Here is a 27,368-nt window from a genome sequence, read left to right on the forward strand (position 1 = left end):
TTTTTTTTTTTTGTTTTTTCAGATAACAAAGAATAGTTTAAATTGAACTCTGGAGGACAATTTTATTTGACCTACAGTAATTTTCTGGAGCTAATTATTCTTTCTTTCAATGCAAAATGCCAGGAAACAAAATACATGGAAAGTATTCAACCTTTTTCCTTAGTGGTATCCCAATCTGTGAGTTGTTTCTTAGCAAAATCAACACACCAGATACAAAAGCTTGTGGCTTTCATACAGCAACAATAAACAAGGGTTTGTTGTGAAGGTATGAAAATTCCCTTTTTAGGTATAAGTGGTGGACAAATTGATATGGCCATAACAGRTGTATAAAATGCACTGAAAAACTGAGAAGAGCCAAAAAACAAGACCTGCAGATTGAAGCGATCTCTTTTGATATCTACAATAAATCAGACTGAAATCACTTCTTTTTGAATGCATATTTTAGGAATTAACGTGCTAAAAATTATTTGGACCTCTCTACAGCTTTATTTGGGTGCTTTCCTGGTCTAAAATGTGGTGCTAAGATAGAAAAGTGTTGAGAGAGGTGAGGATGAGATGCTAACAGAAGAATGTCCTCCTCTTTTGTTCTAGCAGCTCTTGAGCTGGTTTCATATTCTTGGTCTACATCATACTGTGCATTACATTTTCCTTGTAGTCCTATACTTTGTGGCGCATGAAAAGGGAGTAGAGAGAAAGGACCACAGTCTGAACCACTTTCTCAGGTTTCTGCTGAGAAAAATGCACGAACAAAACAAACAGATCTTAAAGTGTCAGCATACTCGATTAGAAATCAATGAAATAAGTTACATTAATAGTCCGGATATATACTCCCATATGTAGAGAACATTAAGCATCATGCAAATAGTATGGAGGCATAGGGCAAGGCCCAAAGGAGCAGGTTATTTGCTTGAACCTGTGTTTTTTTCATGTAKTTTTTTCTTATTTGTATGCCACTTAGAAAAAAGCTTAGGGCTTCAAAGCTATCCAAACCTAAGAAATGTATACACCCTTTGACCTTACAATTTTGGCCCACTTCCATTTCATTACTATTTAACGACATAGTATCATCACCTTGCACTAAAAATGGTTATGCTACTACCAGCTTTATCAGTTGGAAAGGTGAAGGGATTGTAGAGGACAGGAACAGTGTATTTTATTTTAATTAAAATAGAGTAGTCAGAAAATCAGGAAGGAAACCACTGGTCTAGGTCTTGCTGGGGAACAGCTCTTTATTTGCAAAAGGAATATAACAGAAAAAAAAATTGCACAGTAGATCAGAAATCATTTAAACTAATGCAGAACGTCATACTGTATTGGTCTTTAAAAGTACCCTACTCCTGCAATGAATTTTTTTTTTTTTTTTTTTTTTGAGGGGAAGGGAGAGTGTGTGGAGGCAAGTGTCAGTATTTAAATTAATTTTCATTTTCACAGAATCACTGGGTAATTGAGAGTGGAAGGGATCTCTAGTGATCACCTGGCCCAAACCCCTTGCACAAGCAGGGTCAATTACAGCAGGTTGCCTTGGACTTTTTTTAAAATATTTCTTTAAAAATAGATATTATCTATAGATATTTAGATACATAGCTAGGTATAGATATATATAGATATTTAAAAGTAGATATTATCTATAAAATAGATATAGATTTTAAATATTTCTTTAAAAATAGTTACTTATTTAAATATATTACTATTTTTTTAAATATTTCCAAGAGTGGAAACTCTGCAACCTCTCTGGGCAACTTGTTCCTTGTTCTAGTGATCAACCATCCTTATAGGAAAAAAAAATCTTATATTCACATAGAATTTCCTGTATTTTCACTTTGTGCACATTGCATTGTGCACATTGCATTGCATTGAGAGGCTGAGTGAGCTGGGCCTGTTTTCTCTGGAGAAGAGACGGCTCAGAGGGGATATGATTAATATGTATAAGTTCAGGAAGGGAGAATGCAGGGAGGAAGGGGACAAGCTGTTCTCACTGGTGGCCAGCGATAGGACGAGGGGTAATGGCCACAAGCTGAAGCATAAGAAGTTCCGTCTCCAGGTGAGGAGCAACTTCTTTACTGTTAGGGTGACAGAGCAGTGGAACAGGCTGCCCGGGGAGGTTGTGGAGTCTCCTTCTCTGGAGGTCTTCAAAACCCACCTGGATGCCACCCTGTGCCACATGCTCTAGGTGTGCCTGCTTGAGCAGGAAGGTTGGACTAGATGATCTGTAGAGGTCCCTTCCAACCTTAAATATTCTGTGAATCTGTGAATCTGTGCATCACCAGCCAGAGGTCCTTTTTTGCAAAACTGCTCTCCAGATGCCCATTCCCTAGCCTTTACTGGTGCATAGAGTTATTCCTCCTCAGATGGAGGGCTTGAAATTTCCCTTTGTTGAATTTCTTGAAGTTCCTGTTGTCCCTTTCTCCATCTTGTTAAGGACCATCTTGTGTATCAACCATCTGATATATTTGGAGAATGTAGGGAGGAAGGGACCAAGCTCTTCTTGGTGGTGGCCAGTGATAGGACAAGGGGTAATGAGTGTAAGTTGAAACACAGGAAGTTCCATCTCCATGTGAGGAAGAACTTCTTCACTATGACGGTGCCAGAGCCCTGGCACAGGCTGCCCAGGGAGGTTGTGGAGTCTYCTTCTCTGGAGATTTTCCAAACCCGCCTGGATGCTACCCTGTGCCACGTGCTCTAGGTGTCCCTGCTTGAGCAGAGGGGTTGGACTAGATGATATCTAGAGGTCCCTTCCAGCCTTAATAATTCTTGATTCTGTGTGCGATTCTGTATTTATTAGCCTTACCTGCCAGTATTATTCTTACCTCCTTGGAACCATACACATTCAGAAAGAGGAAAAATTCCTAGTCTAATTCTTATGTAAATGAAAGAAATGGCACTCAAGCAATTTTCACTACTGCTTTCAGTAGAGGAATAAACTGAGATTGATACCTATTATAGCAGAAGACATTATCCAGATATTGATCACCTAACAGTTGTTGATGTCATGTCCCAACTGCTCTACTGAATGGGTATCTCTCCACTCACCTCCTACTTCCTGACTTCCTCCTACTTGTTTCTATACAAGTAGAGGTTTTATTATTGTTACTCTTACTGTTATTGTTATTGTTATTTTTTTTTTTTATTTTTATTCTGCTGCAGAAGATAATAAAATAAAGGTACTTTCTAGAAAAAGAGATGAACAAAACCAGATTGGTCTAGATTGGTCTTCATTGTTTGAAATGAAAAGCTATTGCTAGTGCTGCCATAGAAATTATACCTTGAAAAGACTAGCATTTCCTGTCTGTATTGCATTTTTTTTTTAATATAATCCTGTCGAAAAAAAAAAAGCATTGTCAAAAATCTTTGGAATATCAGTATTTTGTCTGATCTTTGTTGTTCCTGTTATTAGACGAGATTTCTTCAGTCATATCTTTCTCCTATAGCCCCTTGAAAGAGTTTGTATCTGCCAGCATATATAGGACAGACAGTTTCTATTTTAGAAGATTATTTTTCCCTTTTATGAGAAGTTGTGTGTCTTTTAAACACTAGAAATGTGCTGCTGAGTACAGTTCACAGCATGAAGATAAATAATGTCATTAGACTAGAAAATGTTTTCTAGTCTTTTAATGATTGCTGGCTATTCAGAGGGCTCAGCAATTTAAACTAACACTTCCTTATAAAAATCACACCAGTTTGCAAGCTTCTAAAGCTAGCGATCATTTCAAGACAAAGTGGCAGTATTTTTTTTTATTATTATTTTATTTTTATAAAGTGGGTCACTGGTCATATTCTGGTGGTAATCTGTGTGTTCTTTTTATCCTTAAATACAAGAAGAAACACAAGTGAGACTGTCAAAATAGTATTAAAATATTTTAACTTAGCAGGGACTGTCTACAAAGAAGGCATGTTATGGAGGTCATTCTTAATTCCCATGAGGACAGCTGCTGTGAATTGACAAATCTCATGCACTTTGCCAGACCTACCGCTCTGTCCTTTGTAATGGTTGAGGAGCTGAGTAAAAGGACATTTTTTTTTTGCTATGTCAAGCCAACCCTGATGATTTTCTGCTCACTCCAGTTTCTATTACTGATCCATGTCTTTAACGACCAAATACCAATTGAGACACGAGCTTTTAGCTTATATACTCTTTTTTTTTTACAGCTATATAATAAATATTTTCTACATTAAATGGCAAAAAATATATATCTGTTCCACATTTAAAGAAGTGTTCACTAAATCTTAGAGCATAAAAAAGTCTATAAGGACATAAAGGACATTTAAGGACATTTAGGATAAAGAAATTTCATGCATGAATTAATAACTAGTAAGTAGGTACATACACATATGTACAATTAAACAGAATCACAGAATCACAGAATATTCAAGGTTGGAAGGGACCTCTAGAGATCATCTAGTCCAACCTTCCTGCTCAAGCAGGCACACCTAGAGTATGTGGCACAGGGTGGCATCCAGGCGTGTTTGGAAGACCTCCAGAGAAGGAGACTCCACAACCTCCCCGGGCAGCCTGTTCCACTGCTCTGTCACCCTCACAGGAAAGAAGTTCTTCCTCACATAGAGATGGAACTGCCTGTGTTTCAGCTTATGCCCATTTCCCCTTGTCCTGTCGCTGGCCACCAATGAGAAGGCCTTGGCCCCTTCCTCCCTACATTCTCCCTTCATGTACCTGTTAATCAGATCCCCTCTCAGCCTTCTCCTCTCCAGAGAAAACAGGCCCAATTCACTCAATCTCTCCTCATATGAGAGAGAGATGTTCCAGTCCCTAAATCAGCTTGCTCTCCGCTGGACCCTCTCTAGGGGCTCCACATCCCTCTTATACTGGGGAGCCCAGAACTGCACACAGTACTCCAGGTGAGGCCTCACCAGAGTTGAGTAGAGGGGCAGAATCACCTCCCTTGACCTGCTGGCAACACTCCTCCTGACGCAGGCCAGGATCCCATTGGCCTTCTTGGCCACGAGAGCACACTGCTGACTCATGGTTAACTTGGTGTCAACCAGGACTCCCATGTCCTTCTCCGTGGAGCTGCTTTCCAGCAGGTCCACCCCTAATCTGTCCTGGTGCCTAGAGTTATTCCTCCCCAGGTGCAGGACCCTATGCTTGTCCTTATTGAACCTCATGAAGTTCTTCTCTGCCGAACTCACYAGCTTGTCCAGATCCCTCTGGATGGCAGAACAGCCCTCCGGAGTGTCGGCCACTCCACCCAGCTTGGTGTCATCTGCAAACCAGAACCAGAAATTAAACCAGAAATTAAAGCTCAGCCCTGCTGTAATCCTAAACTTAAAACCAAACTCACTATTTTTTTTCATTTCTTTAAATGATAATATCAGATCTTAATTCAAGAAAATGCATATCCCAAAAGGTGGTCGTGCTAAGAGGGTCAACTGTGGAAAAGTGGAAAAGTCCTTGAGATGATTGTATTTTTATGCCTGCACCCAAGAGGTGTGAAAATTTTCTTTAGGAGTTCATTCAGATAGATGATTATCTGCAGAGAGACTTCAGTGAGCACAAAGATGGTAGAAATAAAAGAGGAGTTCTCATCTTCTTGGAAGTAGTTTGCCTTTAGAAAATACTGAGGGAAAGCAAGAATTCTATTCATCTTCAAGCTGATCCCCTATATTCAAAGAGCTGAACAGAATTAAGAGTTAAACAGAGATTCAATGTAGTGAGTAAGAACCTCAGAGTCTTTCAGGGGCCAAGAGGATGATACTGCTAAGTAAGCTGAGTCCTTGTCTTGCCTGTTTTTGTAATCGAACTATGCTGAGAGAAAGATTGCAAACTGAAGCCCTTTTGTTTCAGACAATATTACACAAGCATCATCTGTTGTTAGGGAGATAGTCATCCAGGGAACAGTCATCAAAAGATAGCATGATGTCTTTACCAAATTCAAGCCTGTAAAGACTGTTCTTTTGAAAGCAAAATGGTCCCTTCCCATTTTATTTTAAGCTACACTAGCAGCTGCTATAATACATAAAACAACTAAATTATTTCATAACAGCATTAATGAATTTAAATGAGAGCTGTTTTCCAGCCCAAACTTGCAAGTAGCTGTGATGAACAGAGATTACAGTTTGAGGGCAAGTCATCCCTTTTATCTATGAAACTCCCATTACCTATTAGATGTATTCACAAGTAAAGGAGAATTAGCCTTACTGAGAGCACTGTATAATAAATCGTTTTCAACTAGCAACAGTTGGAGAAAGGGCTTGCTTGGCCATAATACTGGTATTTCACAATGAAAAGACAATAATTATTAGTAAATAGGTGTGTATGATAAACCAGTGAAGATATCTATGGACCTGACTTCTTTCTTTTAGTAGCAAAAATAGAACTAATCTTTATTGATAATGGACTTACAGTGGCAGAAGCCTCATACAGTGAACTATTCCAATTAAATCTTAGCTAATATTGACTGCAATATTTAACCAGAGGTATTAAGATACAAGCTGCATAACCTCAATAAACTTAACCTTCTGTAAAATCTCCATTTCATTTAGGGAGTTTAGAGGAAAAGATACAAGAATCTTCATGGCTAAGACAAACCCAATAAAACAAAATCCTATCTATTTTAGTTCTAGTACATTTATTTAACATTCCAGTCTTGACATATCAGCAGTAATTATTCTACTTCAGAATAGTTTTTGTATTTTATTAAATTATAAGACAGTTCTGTATCAGACTTCTTATAATTGTAACATATTTAGGTACACCTGTAACAAAATACGTTTTTTCATTCAGTCTCAATATATGTTTGCAGTGGTAAGTAGAGAATTGTTAATGTAAATGACTTAATGAAACTACCCTAACTGAGTATCTTACAAAGATGCAAAAATACAAAAAAGAAATCTGACTTTGAGCAGCATTTTGATTCTCATTTACACTATTGCTAATTTTTTTAAGCCTTATGTATTGGAAAATATTTATTCTCATCTGTTTACAGAGTGAAAAAAGTGCAGACTAGTCAAAATAAGATTATTTAAATTGATTAATAATATTATAATTAAGTGTGCCCTTAAGTGCCTTGCTAAAGTGCTTTGCTCAATCAGGACAAAATACAGTTCTTTCATTTGAAATACCACTTCTTTCAGAACTGTTTTATTTTGCAAATACATACTGGAAGTTCTGGGAGAGCTCATCATTTATTTTATGGATCAGGGCCTGGGGAAACTGATTTTTCTGGAGCTAATAATTTCATGTTTCTGAAATATATAGACAGTGCATTGCTGCCTGATATCAGAGGAGATTCATTGACTTCCAGAATTAACAAATGCATTGCACACTAGCCTTATCTATTTTGCTGACCCAAACATTGTGGTAGGTAAGATTAGTCAATAAYGTACAATGGCACCATAAACTCTGTAGGGTAAATAAGATAGGGATTCAGGGCCAACCTAAGCTGATTCTAAGTGCTGACTGCTGAAGCTAAACTACCTGCTCCCATCCCCTTTCATTCCTCCAACTGCCCCTTTCCAAGGGGGTTCTCTATTCATAGCAAAAGTGAATATCACACTCAGAATGATTCAGTGAAATAGGTGCTAAATGCTGACTCAAGGAAGATGGCAAAAATGGGAGTGGAGCTCCTAAACAGATAATTTTAAACTTGACAATCATGTGAGGAAATATTAAAGCAGTATTATCAGCAGAGGTTTTAACTCTAACAAGATGCTTCAAAGAAAAAAATGCCTAATAAAGTAAGCATAGGGATGTAACTGCATTCTAATTTTCATATGGACTCTGACTTGTTTTAGTCTAACAGATCAGTCTTAAAATCTACCTGTGAGATGTTAAGTAAGGTTTCTTGTGATGATCATCTGTCAAACTCCCATGGTTTATACCTCATTGTATTGTTTCCATGCTTCAAATATCCTGAATTTGAGTTGGGTGGCTTGCATGGTCTTCTCTCATGCTAGTAGTCAGATGCAATGCTATTAGCCACTTCTTTGAAGTGATGCTGTAATCTGACTTTCCTGCTTTCCATCCTCACTTTAGACCTTCCCACAGTGTTGCTTTGGTACCTGTCACACCACTAGCTTTCTTTCTGTTGCATCTGACAGAGACTCATCATGTCTTCTACATCTTTGTTGATTCTGCCCTGCATTTATCTTGTCTACATTATTTTTGTTTTGTTAGATTAATTTCCTTGTAAATTTACAAGTTTAATATCTTTTTTTTTTCAGGAGGGCGAGAGAGGGAAGACATGTCTTTTTCTTAAAAAATAAGATTTTAATTCTGTTTTTGGCCATGTTTCCCTTTGGAGCATACTTACAGACACAATCTAGAAAAAAATACATTTTATATATTATGTGCTCATGCTTTTCTATCCTTTTAGCTCTTGAGTGTCACTTACACTCCTCAGTATTACTGTACATTTTACTATTGCCAAGTTAGTCATTGATAAGGCTGTTGGCGCGATTCCAATCTCATCCCACAGGGCATGAAGGAGGGCACAGTAAAAAACTGTCTTAGAAATAAGGACCCTATCAATTCATTAAATCAAACTAAACTTTGGAAATGTATTTTCGCCAAAAGCAACACTGATCTACAGAATATAGTGGATATTTACCTAGAAATATCCATAAACTAATGTATTTGTGTAGTTTAAAAATACTAACTCTTAAACGATACTGTAACGGATTTTAAAGTTTCCAAAGGTTTTGGTGTTGTTCTAAAACGCTGAAAAGAAAAGACTCCAGTGAGTCTTTTCTATGAGCAGCTTATAGTCTTGTTTAACCAGATTTATTTAGAAATCCAATACTGCACTAGGACTCTAATTTCTCTACACCAAGAAGTGCAGTGTAATCCCAGAAAGCATTGCTCCACTGGGAGGTTTGGCTGCTGGGCTTGTGGCCAGCTCTAGAGCTGTGCGTGAGGCCTGGGCTGAGCTATAGCCTTCATCACCTGGCCCTGGCCTCAGTATGTCCTACGATAAAGTAAATCTGTTTAATGAAAAAAACAAAATGTGAAGTTTGGTAAATATATTAATAGATTCTTTTGATGTTTGTTACCCATTTTCTGGACTATATAGTACTCTAGACTCCTTGCAAAAACATCTTTTTGACCACATCATAAAACTGAGGAGAAAATGAGGATTTCTCTCTGAAAGAAAACTGGGATTCGCGCTTCATTGCTGACACCGTAACTCTGCCTGTACTAGCTATTTGTTCTCTCTGAAAAAAAAAAGTCGAAAAAGGTCCTTTCTGCAAAATGGGAAGAGTTTTATGCCTTTTCATTAGCTGCATGACCCACTATATGTGAACATCTGAGAACCCTTGATCTAAAACTTTGAATAAAACAAAACTAATTACATTTGTGGTGTACAACTGTAAAGGCATCAAGAGAAGTCAGCAGTAATGCTCAGCATAAGCCATCAGCTCTGTCAGTAAGCAAGAGATACTCTCCTCATCTGCCACTATACTTTCAAGAAAAATTGATTAGTAAGTCATAAAACAGCATTGAAAAGGGTTGTTTTCTGGGCAGGTTATAACGAATATTTAGAACTAGCATTTGCTTAAAATAACCTTAAACAAGAACACCAAATCCACTTATGTTATCAGTATATCAGTATAGCTTTTCCAATTATTTGGGAATTTTCCTCTGCTCATCCCTGCTTGTACTTCAGCAAAGTTGAAGATTTTTTTACATGCTATTCACTGAACAAATATGCAGGAAAAGAAATCTTGTACACCATATAAAACTAAGAGATCATCTTGCTTGTCCAAATGTATTTCAAAGACAAAATTATTCTCATGACAGATTGTGCTTAAAATATTGTACAGTTTATGAAATATTTTGAAATACTGTATGTGCTGAGACGATTCTAAATGTAAGTTTACAGGAACTATCTGGCAACACAGATACAGAAATAGAGTACAACAGAAAATCCTAAACCTTTAGCATTCCCCCCCCCATTCTAAAAGCAGATGAATTGATTCACATGGGAGCAAAACACATTTTATTTAATATTTGTTTTAAAAATGAAAGTTCTGTTCATTGATACAGTATGATAGACAAAATTTCAACAGTGTCTAATGGCTTATGTATAATAGAACTAAAAGCTTCTTGGTGAGTATTTAATATTTGCTCCATTAGAGCTGTGTTAGTATTCTGCACTTGCCAAAAGGTCTGCTTACTTCAGGTTATTCTCTTTTATATTTCTACTATACTTACATTTTAACTTACCCTTTATTTGCACATAATTACTAACAATACATCCACATTAAACATAAAAACCGACTTCTGTGCTAAATGTACAAAAGTCAGTAAAACCTGCCTTCTTTAATTTGGTCCCATTGTATGTAATGATTGCATCTATTAGCCCTTACGCAGTAAAGTGTGTAAAACTGTGAGCAGGACATACGGGGCAATGAACAGCAGCGAAAAGCTAGATGTAAGTATCAAGCTGCAAAACATAATTTAACCAGGAGCAAGGGTGCTATACTTGCAGCTTTTGTTTGAAGTGATTCTAGTGCAGAGCTGCAGGGCACTGTATTCTTGCACTCTCTCCAGCATAGCTGAGGATAAAAGTAATTACAAGAGCACTTCAAGCATGATGGCCTCAAAGGTCTCCTTTTCTAGACATAGCACCCAGAAGAAAAAGTCTCAGGTTTCCGTTGTCATGAATTTAGAAATTGTTTTTAGCAGATTTTTGTTTGTTTGTTTGTTTGTTTGTTTATGATCCCAACACATATTTCCTGGTTGCTACTTTCTGCCTCAGAAACAAATGCATATTTCTTTACCATGTGTGCATGTTGTCTTTCCCTCTCCTCTAAGCCATTTTTTTTTCTTTTTCTTTTTTTTGAAGAATCCCTGTGAAGTCTGTCTTCCTGTTACAAAAGGTGAAGTGAGCTAATTATGTGGATACTGCTGAAGAAGCTGTGCTACACTAAGCTAAGCTTCAGATTGCACAGACCTATTTTCACAGATAGCATTGGATACTTTATCTGCACATTCGGTCATTTCAACACAGCTCGCTTTCTAAACAAGGAATTACCATGATTTATTTGTTTTGTTAAATTTTCACACTGCSATGACCAGTGATGCAATAATGAATGAGATATATATGTAGATTTTAGATGCATGTTACAATTTCTCACCCAAAAGTGATAGTAAGCGTCAGCTTGCTCATCACTATCTATCCTGAGAATGCTTATTGTGTTGGAAGAATATTGACCAAAAATGTCTGACAAAATGAGTAAGTCAACTTGTGTTGACTGCACTGTTGAACAAGTGTGTAGGTGTGATAGGATTATCAGTTGCTTATGAACAGCACTTTTTGAGTAGTGAAGACTGCCAGTTCTGGTGAACCAAAGTACACTCTTGATTTCTCTAATAACGCTCTATTTATTCACTGTTTGTTTGTTTTAAAGGGTGTTACAGAGTGTGTTCATTTCATATACCCACCACTATTATTTTCAGAGGATGTTTCATAGAACCAAAAGCATGCAGTGATACTCTGCCACCGCCTATTAAATAAATTCTCCTTACATATGCATCCACTTCTATTTCTGCAGTTAACGTGTGAGTACAGMAGCCTCAAACAACAGAGAGAAAAGAGTAGACAGGTGTCACTTCTTGTGGGTCTTCTGCTACTCTTGCAGCTATCCAAATAATATTACCTCGCCAGTTCACTGTTTGATGCTGGGATGGCAACCCTTTGGGAGACAGATCGTGTTCATTCTTCAGTGTACACGGGGGAATATATACTTGAGTTCAAGATCCTGGAAATAATGCGGAAATAATACAAGCACCAACTGTTGATGCATTTATTTTTAGATTGCAACTGAATTTTACATTTTGAGACATCTGCTTTCCAAGCCCAAGCCTCAGCACTGGTATTCTGAAATGTATTTTGTACATGTTATTCATTGGTCATACTAGTAAACAGTCAGCACTATCTACCAGAGTATGGACAGGGMTTCATGGGTAAGTAATTTGTGTTTGGTTTTGAGTTCTGTGAAAAGAGAGAGATTTTAAACATTCCTGGGGGCTGTCACAGTAGGACCTGATAAAATTTTATGGAATGCTCTGCTTTTGTTTATACTGCATATGATAGGAATCATTCTGTACACATGGGTGGAAATTAACTGAAGAATTTTGTATGAACCACTCATAAACATTTGCTGCGAATATTTTACATGATAAAAGTTTACTCAGTGTAAACAGCTTCTTTGAAAGCACACAATCTCTATATAAGTTCATTTAAAAAATATAGCACTAGAACACATGCCTGGTAAATGGCAGCATTATTTTTTAAGTCTTCTTGAATCTGAAGGTTTTGAAGCCATATTTCCCAAATCACTCAGTTATTTTGATGACAGCAATCTCTCTCTATTACTTCTGGGAAAAACTAACACCTGTGAATGCTAAATTCAAAGACCTGGACTAACAAGCAAAAGGAGACAAATTCCAGCATAATATTTTTAACATTTCTCTAGAAAACGATGAGTCCCAGGATTCCAGTCCCTTCTTCTGTGTTTTGTATTTTATGATCCATCCATGTTAAGACAAAAGGCTTTGAATTAGGGACTTGAAATTCCAGTGCTGGTCTACTACAGATGAGACCTGAGTCTGTTTCTCCCAGTCTCTTCCTGATTCATAATTATTCAAAATTCCAGCTTTGACGCGATGGGGAGAATGTGCTACAGTGTGAGACAATATGTCTAGTTTCCCAAGGAAGTTATTTTTGAGATTTTTTTTTCAGTTGTTCTTTTCACTTAAAGCAATGTTCTAAAAATACTATTTGAATAACCTTCAGCTATAAAAATTGACATAAATGTGGAATATACTGCATTTTAAGTATAGATTTTTGGCTCAGTATAGTGACTTGAGTATATATAAAGCTTTGCTTGATTTATATTTTCCACTGTTGACATATGAAATTAATTTTAGGTTTTGGAGTGACCACTGTCATATATCAGGCTGTTGCAGCTTTATAGTCTGATACCACATATTTCATGGCTAAAATTGATAGTGCATCATTAGTAAACAGGAGGCTCTGTCTCTTCTGAGACTGACTTCTTCCTCCCAGTGTCAAATCAAAGATTGTAAGTATTAATAAGCTGCACTCAAAAAAGCACTCAAAAATTGTAGATGATTAGGCCAGCAACACCTCCTTTTTGACCTTCGATTCTAGTACAGTTGTAGATCACAGTTAAGGATAAGCAGCAGATTCATATGCCTGCTTCTTTTTTTTTTTTTTTTTTTTTTTTTTTTTAACAATGAGATTTTCTGAGATGTACTGGAAATATTAGGTGGGTCACTGGTTTAAGAGTAACAAAGTGGGAGCAGATTTTTACTGAGAAAGTACATCAATACGTGCTTTTCAAAAATTAACCAAACAAAACAGCAACAATGAAGAAATAACAAAGTGGGAATAAGGAATGTCACTCTAAGCTAAATGATGGGCAGTTTGAAGATTATCTTATTCAGCAGATCTGAACACCTTCCCGTTTTAATGGGAGAGCTTTAGTACTGTTTGTGATTCTTTCATCCATTTACTCCTGTAATCTGCCTATAATAAGAGTTCAGGAATTACTAAACGGTGTCAGTATTGTAAGCAAGCTGCTTCACAATGAAACCTGTCCAGACCAGAGCAGAAAGAGCTACACCCATCATAGTTGCAGTAAGAGAAGAGAAGATTAAGGATTCTCTCTACCTCTGAAATAATTTCATATTTTCTGGCCAATGTAGTGGGTAGACCTACATGGCTTAGTGAATTGAATYGTCATACTAGTTCTCAGGCATATTCACCTTTGTAGTTTTCTTCCTACACCTTTAATGAACTGCAGAGATAACTATTAGACTTTGTGGATCATTGATGCTTGAATTCCTTAAATGCTATTTACTTGATAACCATCCTTGCTGAAATTGTTTTGCCTCTAGTTATACAAAAAGTTGTGAATTTGAATGGTAAATCTGAGTGTCATTTTGATGCATATTTCTCTTCAGATCCTTACTGTGCTGGTTGTGTATAAATAGTAAATTCAGCATGTGGATCCTTTGTTTATCTCAGGTTTTAGTTTGGCTGTGAGGTCCCATACAGATGGGAATTTCTGCTACCTGAATGCTTTGTATATGTGGTTCTCTTTTGTGGGATAACATCCCACTAACAGCTGTGAGACTATTGGAAAGTCACTGTCACTTCTGTAGCCCTCCCCTGAAAGTATTCTCCTCTCCACAGAAGTTTCCCAAAGCATGTGTCAGATAGATTTCAACTATGCAAGTATTTTAATCTATAGTTTAGAGGGACAAGATGTTCAACTGTTTCTTGAGTAGAGGGTTTCCAAGCATATGATGCGTTACATTTCAGGTGTCTGCAATCTGCTGCAATTATTTTTCTTCTAATAAAAGTGCTGTGCATAAATCTTGTCCACCTACCACACACACACACAGAAGTCACTTAAAGAAGCAACAGGAACACATTAAGCAGTGTGCAACCTGTGAGGAGTTCGTCATCTTTATTACACACGCTGTGCTGACCTTACTGCCTTGCACAAGCCTGGGAAAATAAATGCTGAGCTGCTGAGCAAGAGATCAGGATTCTCACAGTTCTGACAGTAGGTCTCCTCCTTGTAGAAACCTACAGTCACATTGCCATGCATACATTACCTTACATGACGCAGTCTTGAGGATATAAAAATCTTTGCAATAAAAAGCATTTCTAATGCTCTCCTGATACTTGAGCTCTGTTGTTCACAGCACAAGTTAACAGGAGTTCCTTTTTCATTGTGTTTATTATCAAAGGACAAGAGATGTATAGATTGCTGGAGCACTCAGAAACAAAGTGGCAGTATTGAACAGAGTGATAAGTCTGCCCTAAAAGCCCATTACTACAGCTCAACAGTCGTTAAGTATTTTTGCAGGAATCACAAGAAAAAAAAAAAAGATTTTTTTTAAGGGAACAAGATTGAGGAAGCAAATAAAGTAGTTGAGAACAGGAGTATTAAAAAACGTCTTTCAAAGTTAGCAAGGCAGGAAGGAAGAGGATTTTCAGATAAATAGGTGATGGAAGCTAGCTAGCCTTTCTAGGCTGCCGGATAGTCATCCCCCTTAAGCTATTGTAAGGTACTGAGGCAATAGAAAAATTCCTACTAATTAAAGAAAAGCCTGAAGTGAATGAAAACAATGAAGAAAGAGGAATTTTCTTCCCCAGACTTTTGTGTTGAAATATAGTTGTACTTCTGAACTGGAAACTGAAACTGAACTACACAGATCACACAGATGCTAGAAGCTTTTTTTTTTTTTTTTTTTCTTTTTTTTTTTTTTTTTCTCTCTTCTCTGGTGTGTATGTGTGTGTGTGTGCCAAGCAATGACACTTTCTACAGAAAGGAGTTTTTAATGTCTACCTAAAACTTAATCTGAAATAGTCAACACACTTCCAGTACCGTGGTTCATGCAAACGAGCAGCCTCTTGCTGAAAACATCAAGCTGTGAATATTGATCAAAGATGAAGATGCTTCAATTCATGCTGCCATACAAATATCACAGCCAAACACAGCCAAAATCACCTGGTTTTAGAAGAACTCTTACTGTTTACTGAAGAAGACCAGCTGTATCACAGCCAAAGAGAATCTGAAACACAATAACATTGATACAGTGGGAGAAATAGCAATTATCTTTTTAAACCACCATTACATCATCTCAGCTTTTTATTAGAGATAACTGAAGCAGAGGAAGAAAGGGAAAAAAAGGGAGAAACACTTGGTTTGGTTTGGTGACCCCAAACACTTCTCACTGCCTTTAGCTGTCACTGCTGCCTCATGCCTCAGTGCTGCCCTCCCATCCTGGCAGCTTCCAAGCAACTGTGACCAGCTGCAACTGGTCTATTTGTCCGTTTTTTGGTTTTGTGTTTAAGAGTAGACTTTAAATTAAAAAATGCCAGTGTATTAAAAATATATATATATATTGCTTGGTTACCATTAAAAGAGCCTTCTATTTAACAGAATCATATTTGAAAGGAGGATGTTTCTGGTACATGTTTTGTCATAGTGCAATATTAAGTTAGTGTTTGGCCCCTCAAAATTTTTTAGTCTTTCACCTTGATTTTAAATTTAAGCCTCCGCTTAGGACATTACAGCACCTCAGACATACTTGTTAAACAGGGAGAGAGTTTTCTGTGAACTTTTTACTGAATGTCCCTTTTTTTTTTTTTTTTTTTTTTCCCTGAATTGCTTATTTTATGTTTTGCAGCCAGTTTCAATGGGGTGACCATTTCTAGTGCAGTCAGTGCTAAGGTATTCACCTGAACTGGAGACCAGGGTATTTTATCTGCTTCAGATCAGTCAGGAGAGTGACATGAGCCAGATATTTCAGCCTCTCAGACATCTTCCAAAACCCTAARGCACCAGCTTTGCTGTAGGGATTTTCTGCTCATTATCTATCATTYGTTTGTTTGTGTTTTTGCTTTTAAATATGAATAAAAAGAAAAGAAGTCTGAAGTTCTCCTGCTACAGCAGCAGGAGTGAAAARAAAAAGAGAGGTACTGGAGAACAGAGACTGAAAGATGGATTTAGTTGAGCAAGTAGATTCATGTTATATTCTTTATTAGGATTTTCTTTGACGACTTAAATCTTTACAACTGCTACTGCTTTGTTCTCTTACAAATATCTTTTTACATATTTTTTGGAGTAATCAATATCATCTTATGTACATGGTCAGAAAAAAAAAAAAAAAAAAAAAAAAAAAAAAAAAAGATGTTCCGGTGTTCTTGGTTCTGTGGACGGTATTTATTAGGCTCACACAGAGCAAGGAGCTGACTCTCACTAGCATACTGGCAGCTAATGATATCAGCTTCAGGATTTCCTGCAGTATTAGTTAGTGCAGAGACTGAGGAATAAAATTTTGATTTCAGAAATATTTGACTCGGGTTTGCAGTAAAGGGCTGCATAATACTTTGTGGGTATCTATTTGTTGTGCCTCTAGAAAATAAAGTTTTGTATCTAGCTTCTTAAAAGTCTAAGGTGCTATATTATTCGTAAATGCTGGTGATCAGAGAATCATTTGGTTAAGTTCTAAAATTAATGAAAAATGGAAATGTAGTAAATTTAACCCATATAAATCCGGCATAACTTAACTATTAATTCAGAAGTTCATTGTCTGACTTCTGTAGTTGTAGGTCAATGGTAAATAACAGTCTTTCATTTGTAATGCTAAAATACTACAATTTGTTCACAGACAGTGCAAATCCTTATTTCTAACTTGTTTCTTTTAAAACAAAGACATTTTAGGATTTTGGCATCACGTGTGTTTTGAGTGCTTTTTGAAATGAAAACTTGCAATTTTTGCTTCTTTTAGAAATTTTTGTCAGTTTCTTTACAGTCCCCCACATGAGATCAATATAAAAATACTTGAGTTTCATCAGGATCTTTGTTTATGATATTAAAGAACAATTATTCATAGACTTTTTCTCTTCATTACACAAGGATAATTTTGCATAAAATACTGTCGTGAAGTTGCTATCTAACTTGACTAGAGAAAGCAAAATTTGGCCTACCTTACCACTTGTAACAGATTGAAATAAAGGCTATTAGTCCTATCAGCCTTTCCATAGCAAGGCTGATAGTCATTGTGAGTTGATTGTACCCTCCAGGTATAGATGGAAGTAATGTTTACTCTCTACTTGCACCTACTACTTATAGCACTTAAACCACAGAGAACAACAACAGAAATAGAAGTCTTTTTCATATCTTAAATTTGGAGCTGCAACTTGTGATCTGCCAGTTTTCTATCCTGTTAATGKGAATATCTGTTTTGGTGTGTGCAATATGCTTGACCTTGCAGTGCTCGTGTGCCTTTATTTCGTGTAGAAGCAAGTTCCTGGATACTATACTGGCTTCTCTGTCTGGCTCTAATAGTCTCCACTTTCACTGTTCCTGAAATGTGTAATTTACTCTCTGTTGCATGGTGAAACTTGTGCTCAGCCTGTGGAATGAATTAACAGAAGTAAAGCTAATACATTACTTACCTTTTTCTGCAGGTATTGAGGAGGGCTATAGATGGGATAAAGATAGACATTCTTTGGCAAGTTCAGTGAAAGAGTCATATTCTTTCATAGAATAAATTCATCTTGTTTGGCTCATGAGATTTCTTAGAAGTCTTAGATTTCTTAGAAGGTTTTAATGGGGACCCAATATTCAACATATGAGCAAAATTGGGATGGAAGCATTAGGACTAAATGTAGTGTGTGTATGTGTTACTCTTACAATGATTTCATTTTTTTTTTAATTTAATTAACAGTATATCATTTTGATATTTTAAATGACTCACAAATGCTGTATTCAGCATTTCCACAATGTCAGTATTATATTAGTTACTACAAAGATGTTTCTGTACCAATATAAAAACATCAACCTTTCTTTCTTCTCTCTCTCTTTTTTTTTTTTTCCATTCTCAGAGGAGTAGCCTTGGAGAGCTGGAAGATGAAAGCTCCTATCCCACACTTGATTCTCTTGTATGCTACTCTAACTCAGAGCTTGAAGGTTGTGACCAAAAGGGGATCGGGTGAGTAAATCTTATTCTGTGGTTATGATTTCTTTTAAGTAATCGAATTTTGCGAATATGCACTAAGATGTTGTTACATTCTTTCTGAAAGTGGTTAAAAGAGTTTCAAATTTTGCAGAAAAAAAGGTAGCAGCTTTACTATCTAATGTTTTTAGATCGTAGTTTTTATGTGAACTTGAAAAAGTAAAATGATAACAAGATAACACARCAAAACAAAATAACATAAAGTCAAATAAACATAATAACCCATCTACCAAAAAAACCTGTGTTTTATTCTAAGATATTCCCAAGAGAATTTACTGAGAATACTTTGATGAAGTCAGTACTGGTAATGTAAGTTACTGGATTTATGTGTGTATTTACATTGAAGAYGTAGTTCAGGCAATTTTGGTTTCGGCTACCCATTTTTGTAATTCAAAGAATAGATTGAGCATATTAAATTTATTAGCCATGAAAAGTAAACAGCAATACATATTTTCTGAAAGGGTGACCTCATATCTGGATTAATGCACGAAAGAACACATGGGCAGTTTTTCAGGAAGTTAGCAGAGGATGAAATTCTTACCAAACAGCTTTCTTGCAGCTCCTATAGATGAGTTATTTTTGTATGCAAATAAAGGCAATATCAATAATGAGACRATTGTGTGAAGTTTTCACCTCACTTTTAGTCTGTCATCCTGAAATTCTAATTTTCCCCTCTTTTACCTTTTATTGAATAATGAAAATTTATAGGATRTTATTTCTGCAAACTCCTGTCTAACCATGTGGTGCTGAAGAACACTATATCCTGAATGAAAGACTTAATCCCTTGTGGCTAGATTGCTACTTAGTAACTACGTTTGTTGTTGTTTTCCTTTGGTATTGGAGTCTTTTAGGTTGCTTTTGTTGTAAAATCTTCTAAAAGTATAAACCTTAATTCTTCTTGTGCTTTTATCAATTTCTGACTGAAATGGTTGCTAGTTGTTGACCTAAAGTGATGCATGGTGAAGATAGAGATATCTTTTTATATTTTGGGCAAAGGCTTAAATCATATGCTATACTTTCAGTAGTTTATATTTGTAACAATATTATTAAACTGAGTATGTTTTCAATATTGGAGTGATTGAAAATATAGAATAAGGGAAGCCAAATAAGGCAAATAAGGACTACAGCTATAGTGTTAAAGTATTCCTCAACTGCGATTTGAGATCACAATATATTCCAATATACTTAGTATATACAAAGCAAAGAAGTTTGTGATGGGTTGAGGTGTCTGTAATATGATCCTGAAGTCTCTGTGTTTTCTTATGGAGCTAACTTATTCTGGATCTAATGGTAGGTATCATTTGAAAGTGTCTGGATGTAGCATTTATGTTAGAGTACAACTTTGCTCTAGGGAGCTTTGGGTTGAGGTATTACTTAATAGTAATATATGATTTAGAATATCAAAAAAAAGTAACTTTTACAAAGAAATCTATTTTTAAGGAACCTATTAATTGTTTTTGCCTGTGTCCTCTTTTTGTGATGAATCCATGCAAGGACAAGTAGCAAATATATATTTTAATTTCTGTTCTGGAAAGGAATAATTACTGCTGGGCAGCCAAATAAAAGAATATTCAGTATACTTTGTAAGACATAGTGCATATGTTCACATCCTAATGAAGGGAATACTCTAATGGAAAGTTTTGAATTGTGCCTCACTTGTAAGATGGTGTTCTTTATGTTCTCACATGAGAACTGCTTATATAGTATATAGTCTTCATTTCCCAAATTCTGTTACCAAAAAGACCCTTACATTACATTGTCAAAACTTATTTCTGTGAATATGTGAACTGTGAACTTATTTCTTCAGATTGAAATACAGAATAATTGTTATAAGCATGGAGTAGAAGCAGTCACTTTTTGGAAATGTGTTGCTATTATATGTTTTCTTTTCYTTTACAAACTAAAGGTATACAAGTGGAGGAGTTTTTGTGTTAGCATGCTAAATATTTCTCTTAACTATGGTTTGTTCCCTGTAGTTCGTATTCACTGAGACTGTTTCTAAATAGTGAATCTGAAAATGTATGCCTTGTGCTTTTTATATATTTAGTCCAAACTTCAATATTAAGCAGAGACCTATCTTTGAAGGCATATCCCGTCTGGAGTGGCAATGGATTTTTCCTACTAGAATAGTTCAGCGCTCCTCATTGTAAGGTTTTTATCAACTGTGCTAAGAAAATAATGATTAATAGAAGTATGAGCCTCTTCATCCAGCAGAAGTGCATTTTCAAGCTCTTCTCTGATCTATCAAGTACAGGAAAACCTACCTTCGGAAAGTCAGTGAGGGTTCACAGTATGCCACAAATGAAGAACAATTTGCAGCTTCAGAATCCATTTTTATTTCTAAAAATGAATGATGATACTGACCGACTGTTAGTTTTTCAGGATTTAAGTTATATGAAATAATTAGCTATATGTGTTCAAAGTCAAGGATCAGCATGTTGTTCTTGGCTTTGCAGGTGTTGAAAGGCAGGTTAAAAGGAAAGGCTTAGTTTACTGTGTTGGATTAAATGCAAGATCATGAGAGCTGTTATTATATAAAGCACTTAAATGACATTTTTTAAAGGCAATWCTTGAATCCTTCATAAACAGAAATTATTAAGCTATTTTATAGTTGTATGCTTTTTTGTCTTTTAACATAATAATACAGTGTGTGTATGACAAGATATTAATCAAGCAATTAGTAAATTAGCAGGAAAACATGCTCTTTAGTTAGTTGGCTCAGTGATGTAATAYACCTTTTTCGCTTTTTATCTTTATTTATACTTGACAGAACGCGTGCCTTTTTTCTATTTAATATTTTCAGTTGTTTCTGTAATGTGGTAAATGGTTTCAAGTGACTCTTGAAATAGAAAATAAATATTTTATGTTATAACACCTACTTTTATATTTTACATAAAAATTGCTGGGTGAGGAATCTCAGTAATAATTTCATTAATAAAAGGAAAAGACTGGAGAAACATGTTCCTATATGTGAAAAGTAAATTAGATTTGAGTACATCTTAACTTTTCTTATCACTTATAGCTAAATTCAGAGCTCCCACAAATTTTAATATCTTCTCAAGTGAGGATGAATRAACCTTGTTATTTAACTTCAGGGTAGATATAATGTTTGTTGATTGAGGTATTTTTAGTATACASTGAAGTCCTCATGAGCTTCTGGAGACGTTTCAGAGCCTAAAACAACTACAAAATGAACTTTCTGTTAGCATACACTGATATTGCATATCAGATGAAATATGCTAAAGAGKAAACTTAACACTTGCTCTACTTCTGGACTTTCTTTAATGTCTCAAATAATCTTGCTTCTGGAAGCAGTTCTTATATTTGATTGGTATGTTCAACTTGATGCTAAGGAAGAATAAATATTTAAATATTTATATACTTATTTGCACAGCATGTGTTATTTTATCTTCATAATTTCATCATTTGCATTTAATTTGTAAATGTAGGAAATACTACCTGTTATTTTTAGAATGAAGCTGGACTRGCTACATTTAAAATTACCATATGCTTAGAAGTGAATAAAGTCCTGTATTTATTTTTTTTTTGTGAAGTGTACTGAGGCTTCTTTTGTTCAAATCAATCTTTCTTCCCCCAAAAAAGTAAAAGGCACTTACAATTTTATGTTTTTTAAGCAGATAAACTTTGATGTGTTCATTGAATGTATTGTGGTGCACTTCTAAATGTTTCACTTCAATGTATATTTAGTTTGATATTGTATATTAGTTGTATAATATTTTGAACTAAATGGTAGACTTTCTAGCTGTGTGGTTTAAATTGCTTGGTAACTTAAGTTTCTTCAATTCCATTTCTTCAGGTTGAGAGGTATATGAATATCTCCTTTTCATGAATAGAAAGGTTTTATTTATAAAATTATTTAATATTCAACAAACAGGAAGTAGGTTAGGAAAGAGAGCTTCATTTCCCTATAAGTTAATAAAATGCATGAACACTACAATGCCATCTGGTGTTTTTTTCAATGATCCTGAAAAGATAGAGGATTTTTATTTTTTTTACAAAAAATACATATACATATGTACATATACAAAAATATATAGAAGAAGGAAGTATGGGGGAAAGGTTATATAAAAGAATTTATTACCTAGAAAGTTATATTTTGATCACGACAGTCAGAAACAACAAGGCTAATGGCATTTTAGACATGTTGCCTAATAGTAATCTGATTCCTGCTGTCTTATAGTCAATAAGGTGTGTTATTATATTCTGTCATCTTCTGATTTTCTATGGATTGCTATGAGTGGAGTTAATTAAAGGGATATATCCTGTGTTCAATTTGTTGTTGTGAATGGAAATTTCCAATTGAAATATATTCTAGGCTAAAAATAATTTACCTGGGAGGGCATTCTGACCAATGGTAGGCTACCAGAAAATTTCCAAGGTCCTTCATGTCATTGTCACGTCATAGATGCATTTTGTCATGTAGCAGAGACATACTTCTTATTTAATGCCTAGCATTTGAGTGCATTATTTGTAATGAGTGAATAAATGGGTAGTTCTGGTTGATGTAACACTGTGGAAAGTCAAGAATATGAAAAAAGGAGGGATAGAGCTTGTGTGTTTTATTGATCTTTCTGAATTTTGGTTTGTTTTAGTAAGAGCAAAATACTCATTTTAACTGGGTAAAAATAACCCAAGATTTTTTTTTTCTGGTTCTAAAGATGATGAAATACTAAGAAAAATCRCCAAAATTTATATATATAAAAAAACTTAGTTATGCTATTTCACTAATCTCATATTCTCTAAGAGCTATAAACAGACTTTGTTCAAAATTGTTACTTAAGAATTTTTATGCATTACTATTCTCTARAGTATACTTATTCTTATATAATAATTATCAGATATATCAAAAGAAGACTGCACAGAGGACATATTTTATATTATTTCTTTTCTAAAAGTTTACTTGTGTTGGAAAGCAAAGAGTAATCTTTGTGATGAAGGTGAAGGTCTCTGAYAAAGCAACAATTTTACACTTCTTGATAGAAGTCATAATAGTTAGTTAACAGTTTACTAAAAAAAAAAAAAAAGGGCAGAAAATGAAGAAGATGAGCCAAATTTGGGAACTCTTTTGCAATGGATGATCATTTGTACCTAATAATTCAATTGCTTCAATTGTCTCTATTTTACATAAAAAAAAAGAAACATAAGAGATGTTACCTGTTAGAAATGCTTTGAGAGTTTATACATGTTCGTAGCTGAACTTGAGCAGGGATCTGATAACCTAGAGWTTTTTTATTCTACACTTCTCTCATTCTGTGTGAGAATTGCTTTCCTAGCCATCTATCACTTTTCTGGAAGTGTCATACTCTCTTTTTGAAGTTTTCCTTTCTTTTAGCCCACAAACATCTATTTCCTGTGTGATCATTCAGCAGTAGTTTTGATTGGTATGATATAATGATTATCCTATTCTTCTTAAGATGTCTTCACTTTACTAGTGCCCTTCTCTCTCTTTTGCTTTTTTTTTTTTCATTCTGACCATTTTTAATTTATTTTCTTTCAGAATCTGCCAAAATTAGTTGAAAAATGTCATATTGAACCTGATAGTACTTGATGGTTCAACAATTAAACAGAAATACCTTTTATAGACAGAYATTTATATAGTATATACGATTTATAGACAGAATACTTCCATATATAGTATTCTAAGTTAACTGAGGGACATTTACAGCAATTGGAAGATATTATTTTAAGCTGTAGRAGTTTGTGTAAATTGATATTAATGGTGTCTAGGTTTTGCTTTCACTCTGTTACGGAGTGTTATTTGTACATTATTAGCTCATGAGGCTTGTGGCCCATTGGGTGGTTACATGGAACCTGATATATAAGCTTGTGTGGGCAATTATTTTTGAATGGCAGTAATTGAAACTACTTCTAGTTAGTAGTTATAGTTAATTATAGTTACTGCTATAATTCCTTTTTTTTTGCTCCTCTGTTTAATGAGAAGGGAAAAAAAAAAACATAGCAAATTTTATATTCCTGCAGAGACATGGCCTAAGCAAAGGACTTTATGCCTTTCTGATTGTATTGATTGTGGGGAGAAGAGAAAAATCTCTTTTGTGGGATTAACCTGCAAGGATCTTGTCAGCAGTTTTGCTAAGTAAGGCCACTCTGAATCTAAAAACTCACTGCAAAGTGTGTTTGTAATGAGTTATGAGTRGATTACAGACCTTAGAATCTCATTTAAAGTGTCATGACCTTTTAGTGAACCTTATTTCACATGGGAATTGTTTTAAAATAATACTTTTGAATTGTTGACTGTGTAAGTATGTAGTCTTGTTTGTAGTTCTGGCTATGGAACTGAATGTGTAAAACTCTGTGAAACAGTTTTTTTCTTTTCAGAAGGGGAAAAGGGGGAATCCTTTGCAGTTCCAAGCACAAAGGAAATATACAAAAAGCACCATTATCCATTTTCAGATGATGGGTTTTTTTTCTCCTATTTCCTTTCTTCCATATTGGTTTATTACAGTTTTCTATTTGTCTCCTTTTTATTTTGAGAATAAAATATGTCTTAAGAATAAAATAAGTTCTAATTACCAGTTTTTCAGATTAAAAAACAGTTCTTCCTTCCATTTCCTTACATTTTATCTTCAGTATTCAAGCATACTTGTAGATGAAGATTTAATTAACTGTGTTTATTACCTTATCTTGGATTTCAGTTAATTATTTTACAAAGGATGCGTGCATGTGTTTGTGGAGGTGTCGTTTACTGTTTCCTAACCACCTCGTTGCTAACATTAGGAATTTTCAAGGTTCTCATGTCTGACTGTGTAATTAAAAGGTCAAATGATGTCAATGATTGATTGTGCCTAGTGGGAGGGAGATGTAGGTATGGGAAGACTTAAGTTTTTTTGTTGTTTGTTTGTTTTTTTCCTTCCATCTAACAGAGTCATGAAGCCTCCTGGAATTAATATAGTCTGCAGAAAAATTTCATGTCTTGCTATTTCTACATGGCAACAGGATGTTAAAAGAGCTATTAGTGGCCTTTAGAACCTTCCTTAGCCAGACAAGAAAAATCTCACATATTCCCATCCCACATCCAGTTCTGTGAAAGACATTTACTCCAGTCCAGTTGTAAGTGTCACCCACTTTCTCAACTTCAGAAAAAGATACCTGATTATTTTAGGAAGAAAAGACATGTATCTATGARTTGAAGAAATTAGAAGTTAGCAACAGTTAATTATTAACCTATTTAGTGATATTTTACATMTTCTGAAAATTCAGTTGAATAGGATTCAGCTAATAAATGCTTTGATTTTTTTCTGCATATAACAAGTCAGAACAAGTACAGAAATATCTTTTCTTTAAAGGGAAAAATCCTTTAGAATAGTGAATGATTCTGTAGCTACATAATGTAGTATGTATTAGATTGGTATGGAGTAACTTTTAATTTATAGTTTTCTTTTGCAAACCTTGAAGTATAATCTTATTTGAAAGAACACTAATGTTGCTGGGGACCTAAAACAGATGGTTGTAACAGGGGTGTTTCTACAGTGTTTCTATAACGGCTGCTGGATGCAATTCTGTTTTGCTGAGGTAAGCACTCTGTTCAAAATGTCATATGAACAACAATGATGCAGATTGTTTACTGCATGGGAAAACTTATAGAGTATAAATAAAAACAAGCAAACATATCCTTTGCCACTAGAGAATTTAGTCAATATGAAACAATTGCATCATGAGCATTTATCCTTTGTGATACATTACTTATTTTGGAGATGCTATGAAAGAAGTAACAGTTACTTATCTTTGACAGGATAGCTGGCGTTTTAAAAATAGTTATGTGACCTTTTATTGTTGCTACGATCCATACTGATACTTTTAGGAGTCCTGGGAGATAGTGAATAATACTTCAGTATGTGAAAAGACCGTGCAGTATCAAAGGGTCAAAGTTTTATAGTGTGCAATACATAATAAGAAATGACTAATGATAGTAAAGGAGACAAAACAAAATCTAAAGCCAAAAGGACAGTAATAGATATTCTTACATAGTTCAGTCATTGAGTTTTAGTAGCTATTTCGAATGATTCTGTGCTCCTAGAGTCACTGTTTTCCCTAGGGGATGGTTAGTAGTAGTTTCACAGATTGGCATCTGTTGGCAAATGTCCTAGAAGATGTAAAAGAACAAGTGACCTTTGATCAGAAATAGCTGTTAGAGAAGATTTATTTATTTGAATACTGTGCTGTCACGTTTACGTAGAATAATGAACACAGAGAGTGAGGAGACAAGAAAACCACAGGGACAGGTACTGAGCATGTTATAGATTTTTCTTTTTTCTTATTTAAGTGAAATAGGTTGTGTAATACTAAAATAGAGAAATAAGAATTATGATAATAAGATTTACCCATTAGAGTATGTGATTTTGTTGCTCCACTTAAGGCAAATTTAAACCAAATGAAATCTGTCCTAGATTAAAATACTTCCTGATTTGTTTTGTCTGGCAGAAGAAAAGAAGCTGTCCATGCAGTGTACACAAAAGATGCATAGAAAAGAACTTATAATGAAAAGAGAAGCTCATCCTTTAGATTACAGTACTGAAATCTTAAGCCGTTTTTGCTCAGAGTTGTATTTGCTGTGATGATCTTTATGTAAATGTGCAGCTTCTGACAGTACTAAAGATTTGTCTGTCTTTCAAAACAATTTTCTTGCAATCATGAGGACAATTATCAGATTGGTATAATAGCAAATTATGACAAAGTTATGTATCTGCAAGATGAATGCTCCTGAGATTGCTTCTGTAATTTTGTTGCCTTGCTCTGAATGTTTAATGCAGTTCAGGAAACTGTCAGGTCTACAGGTGTATAGATGCAAAGCACACAATTGTGCTGA

At 35.1% G+C, this 27,368-nt stretch overlaps 1 protein-coding gene across 1 annotated transcript in view; it reads left to right on the forward strand.

The window, feature by feature from the left end:
• Positions 1 to 27,368, forward strand: part of IL1RAPL1 (interleukin 1 receptor accessory protein like 1) — a 701,170-nt gene that overhangs the window by 63,571 nt on the left and 610,231 nt on the right. The window contains exon 2 of the mRNA XM_026047316.1: positions 18,393 to 18,499. Coding sequence (XP_025903101.1) covers positions 18,418 to 18,499 — 82 coding nt within the window. The 5' untranslated portion in view covers positions 18,393 to 18,417. The remainder of the gene's footprint in view (positions 1 to 18,392; positions 18,500 to 27,368) is intronic.

This window comes from Nothoprocta perdicaria, unplaced genomic scaffold (assembly GCF_003342845.1).
Source record: "Nothoprocta perdicaria isolate Ctin4 unplaced genomic scaffold, notPer1 scaffold_49, whole genome shotgun sequence".
Lineage (NCBI taxonomy): Eukaryota > Metazoa > Chordata > Aves > Tinamiformes > Tinamidae > Nothoprocta > Nothoprocta perdicaria.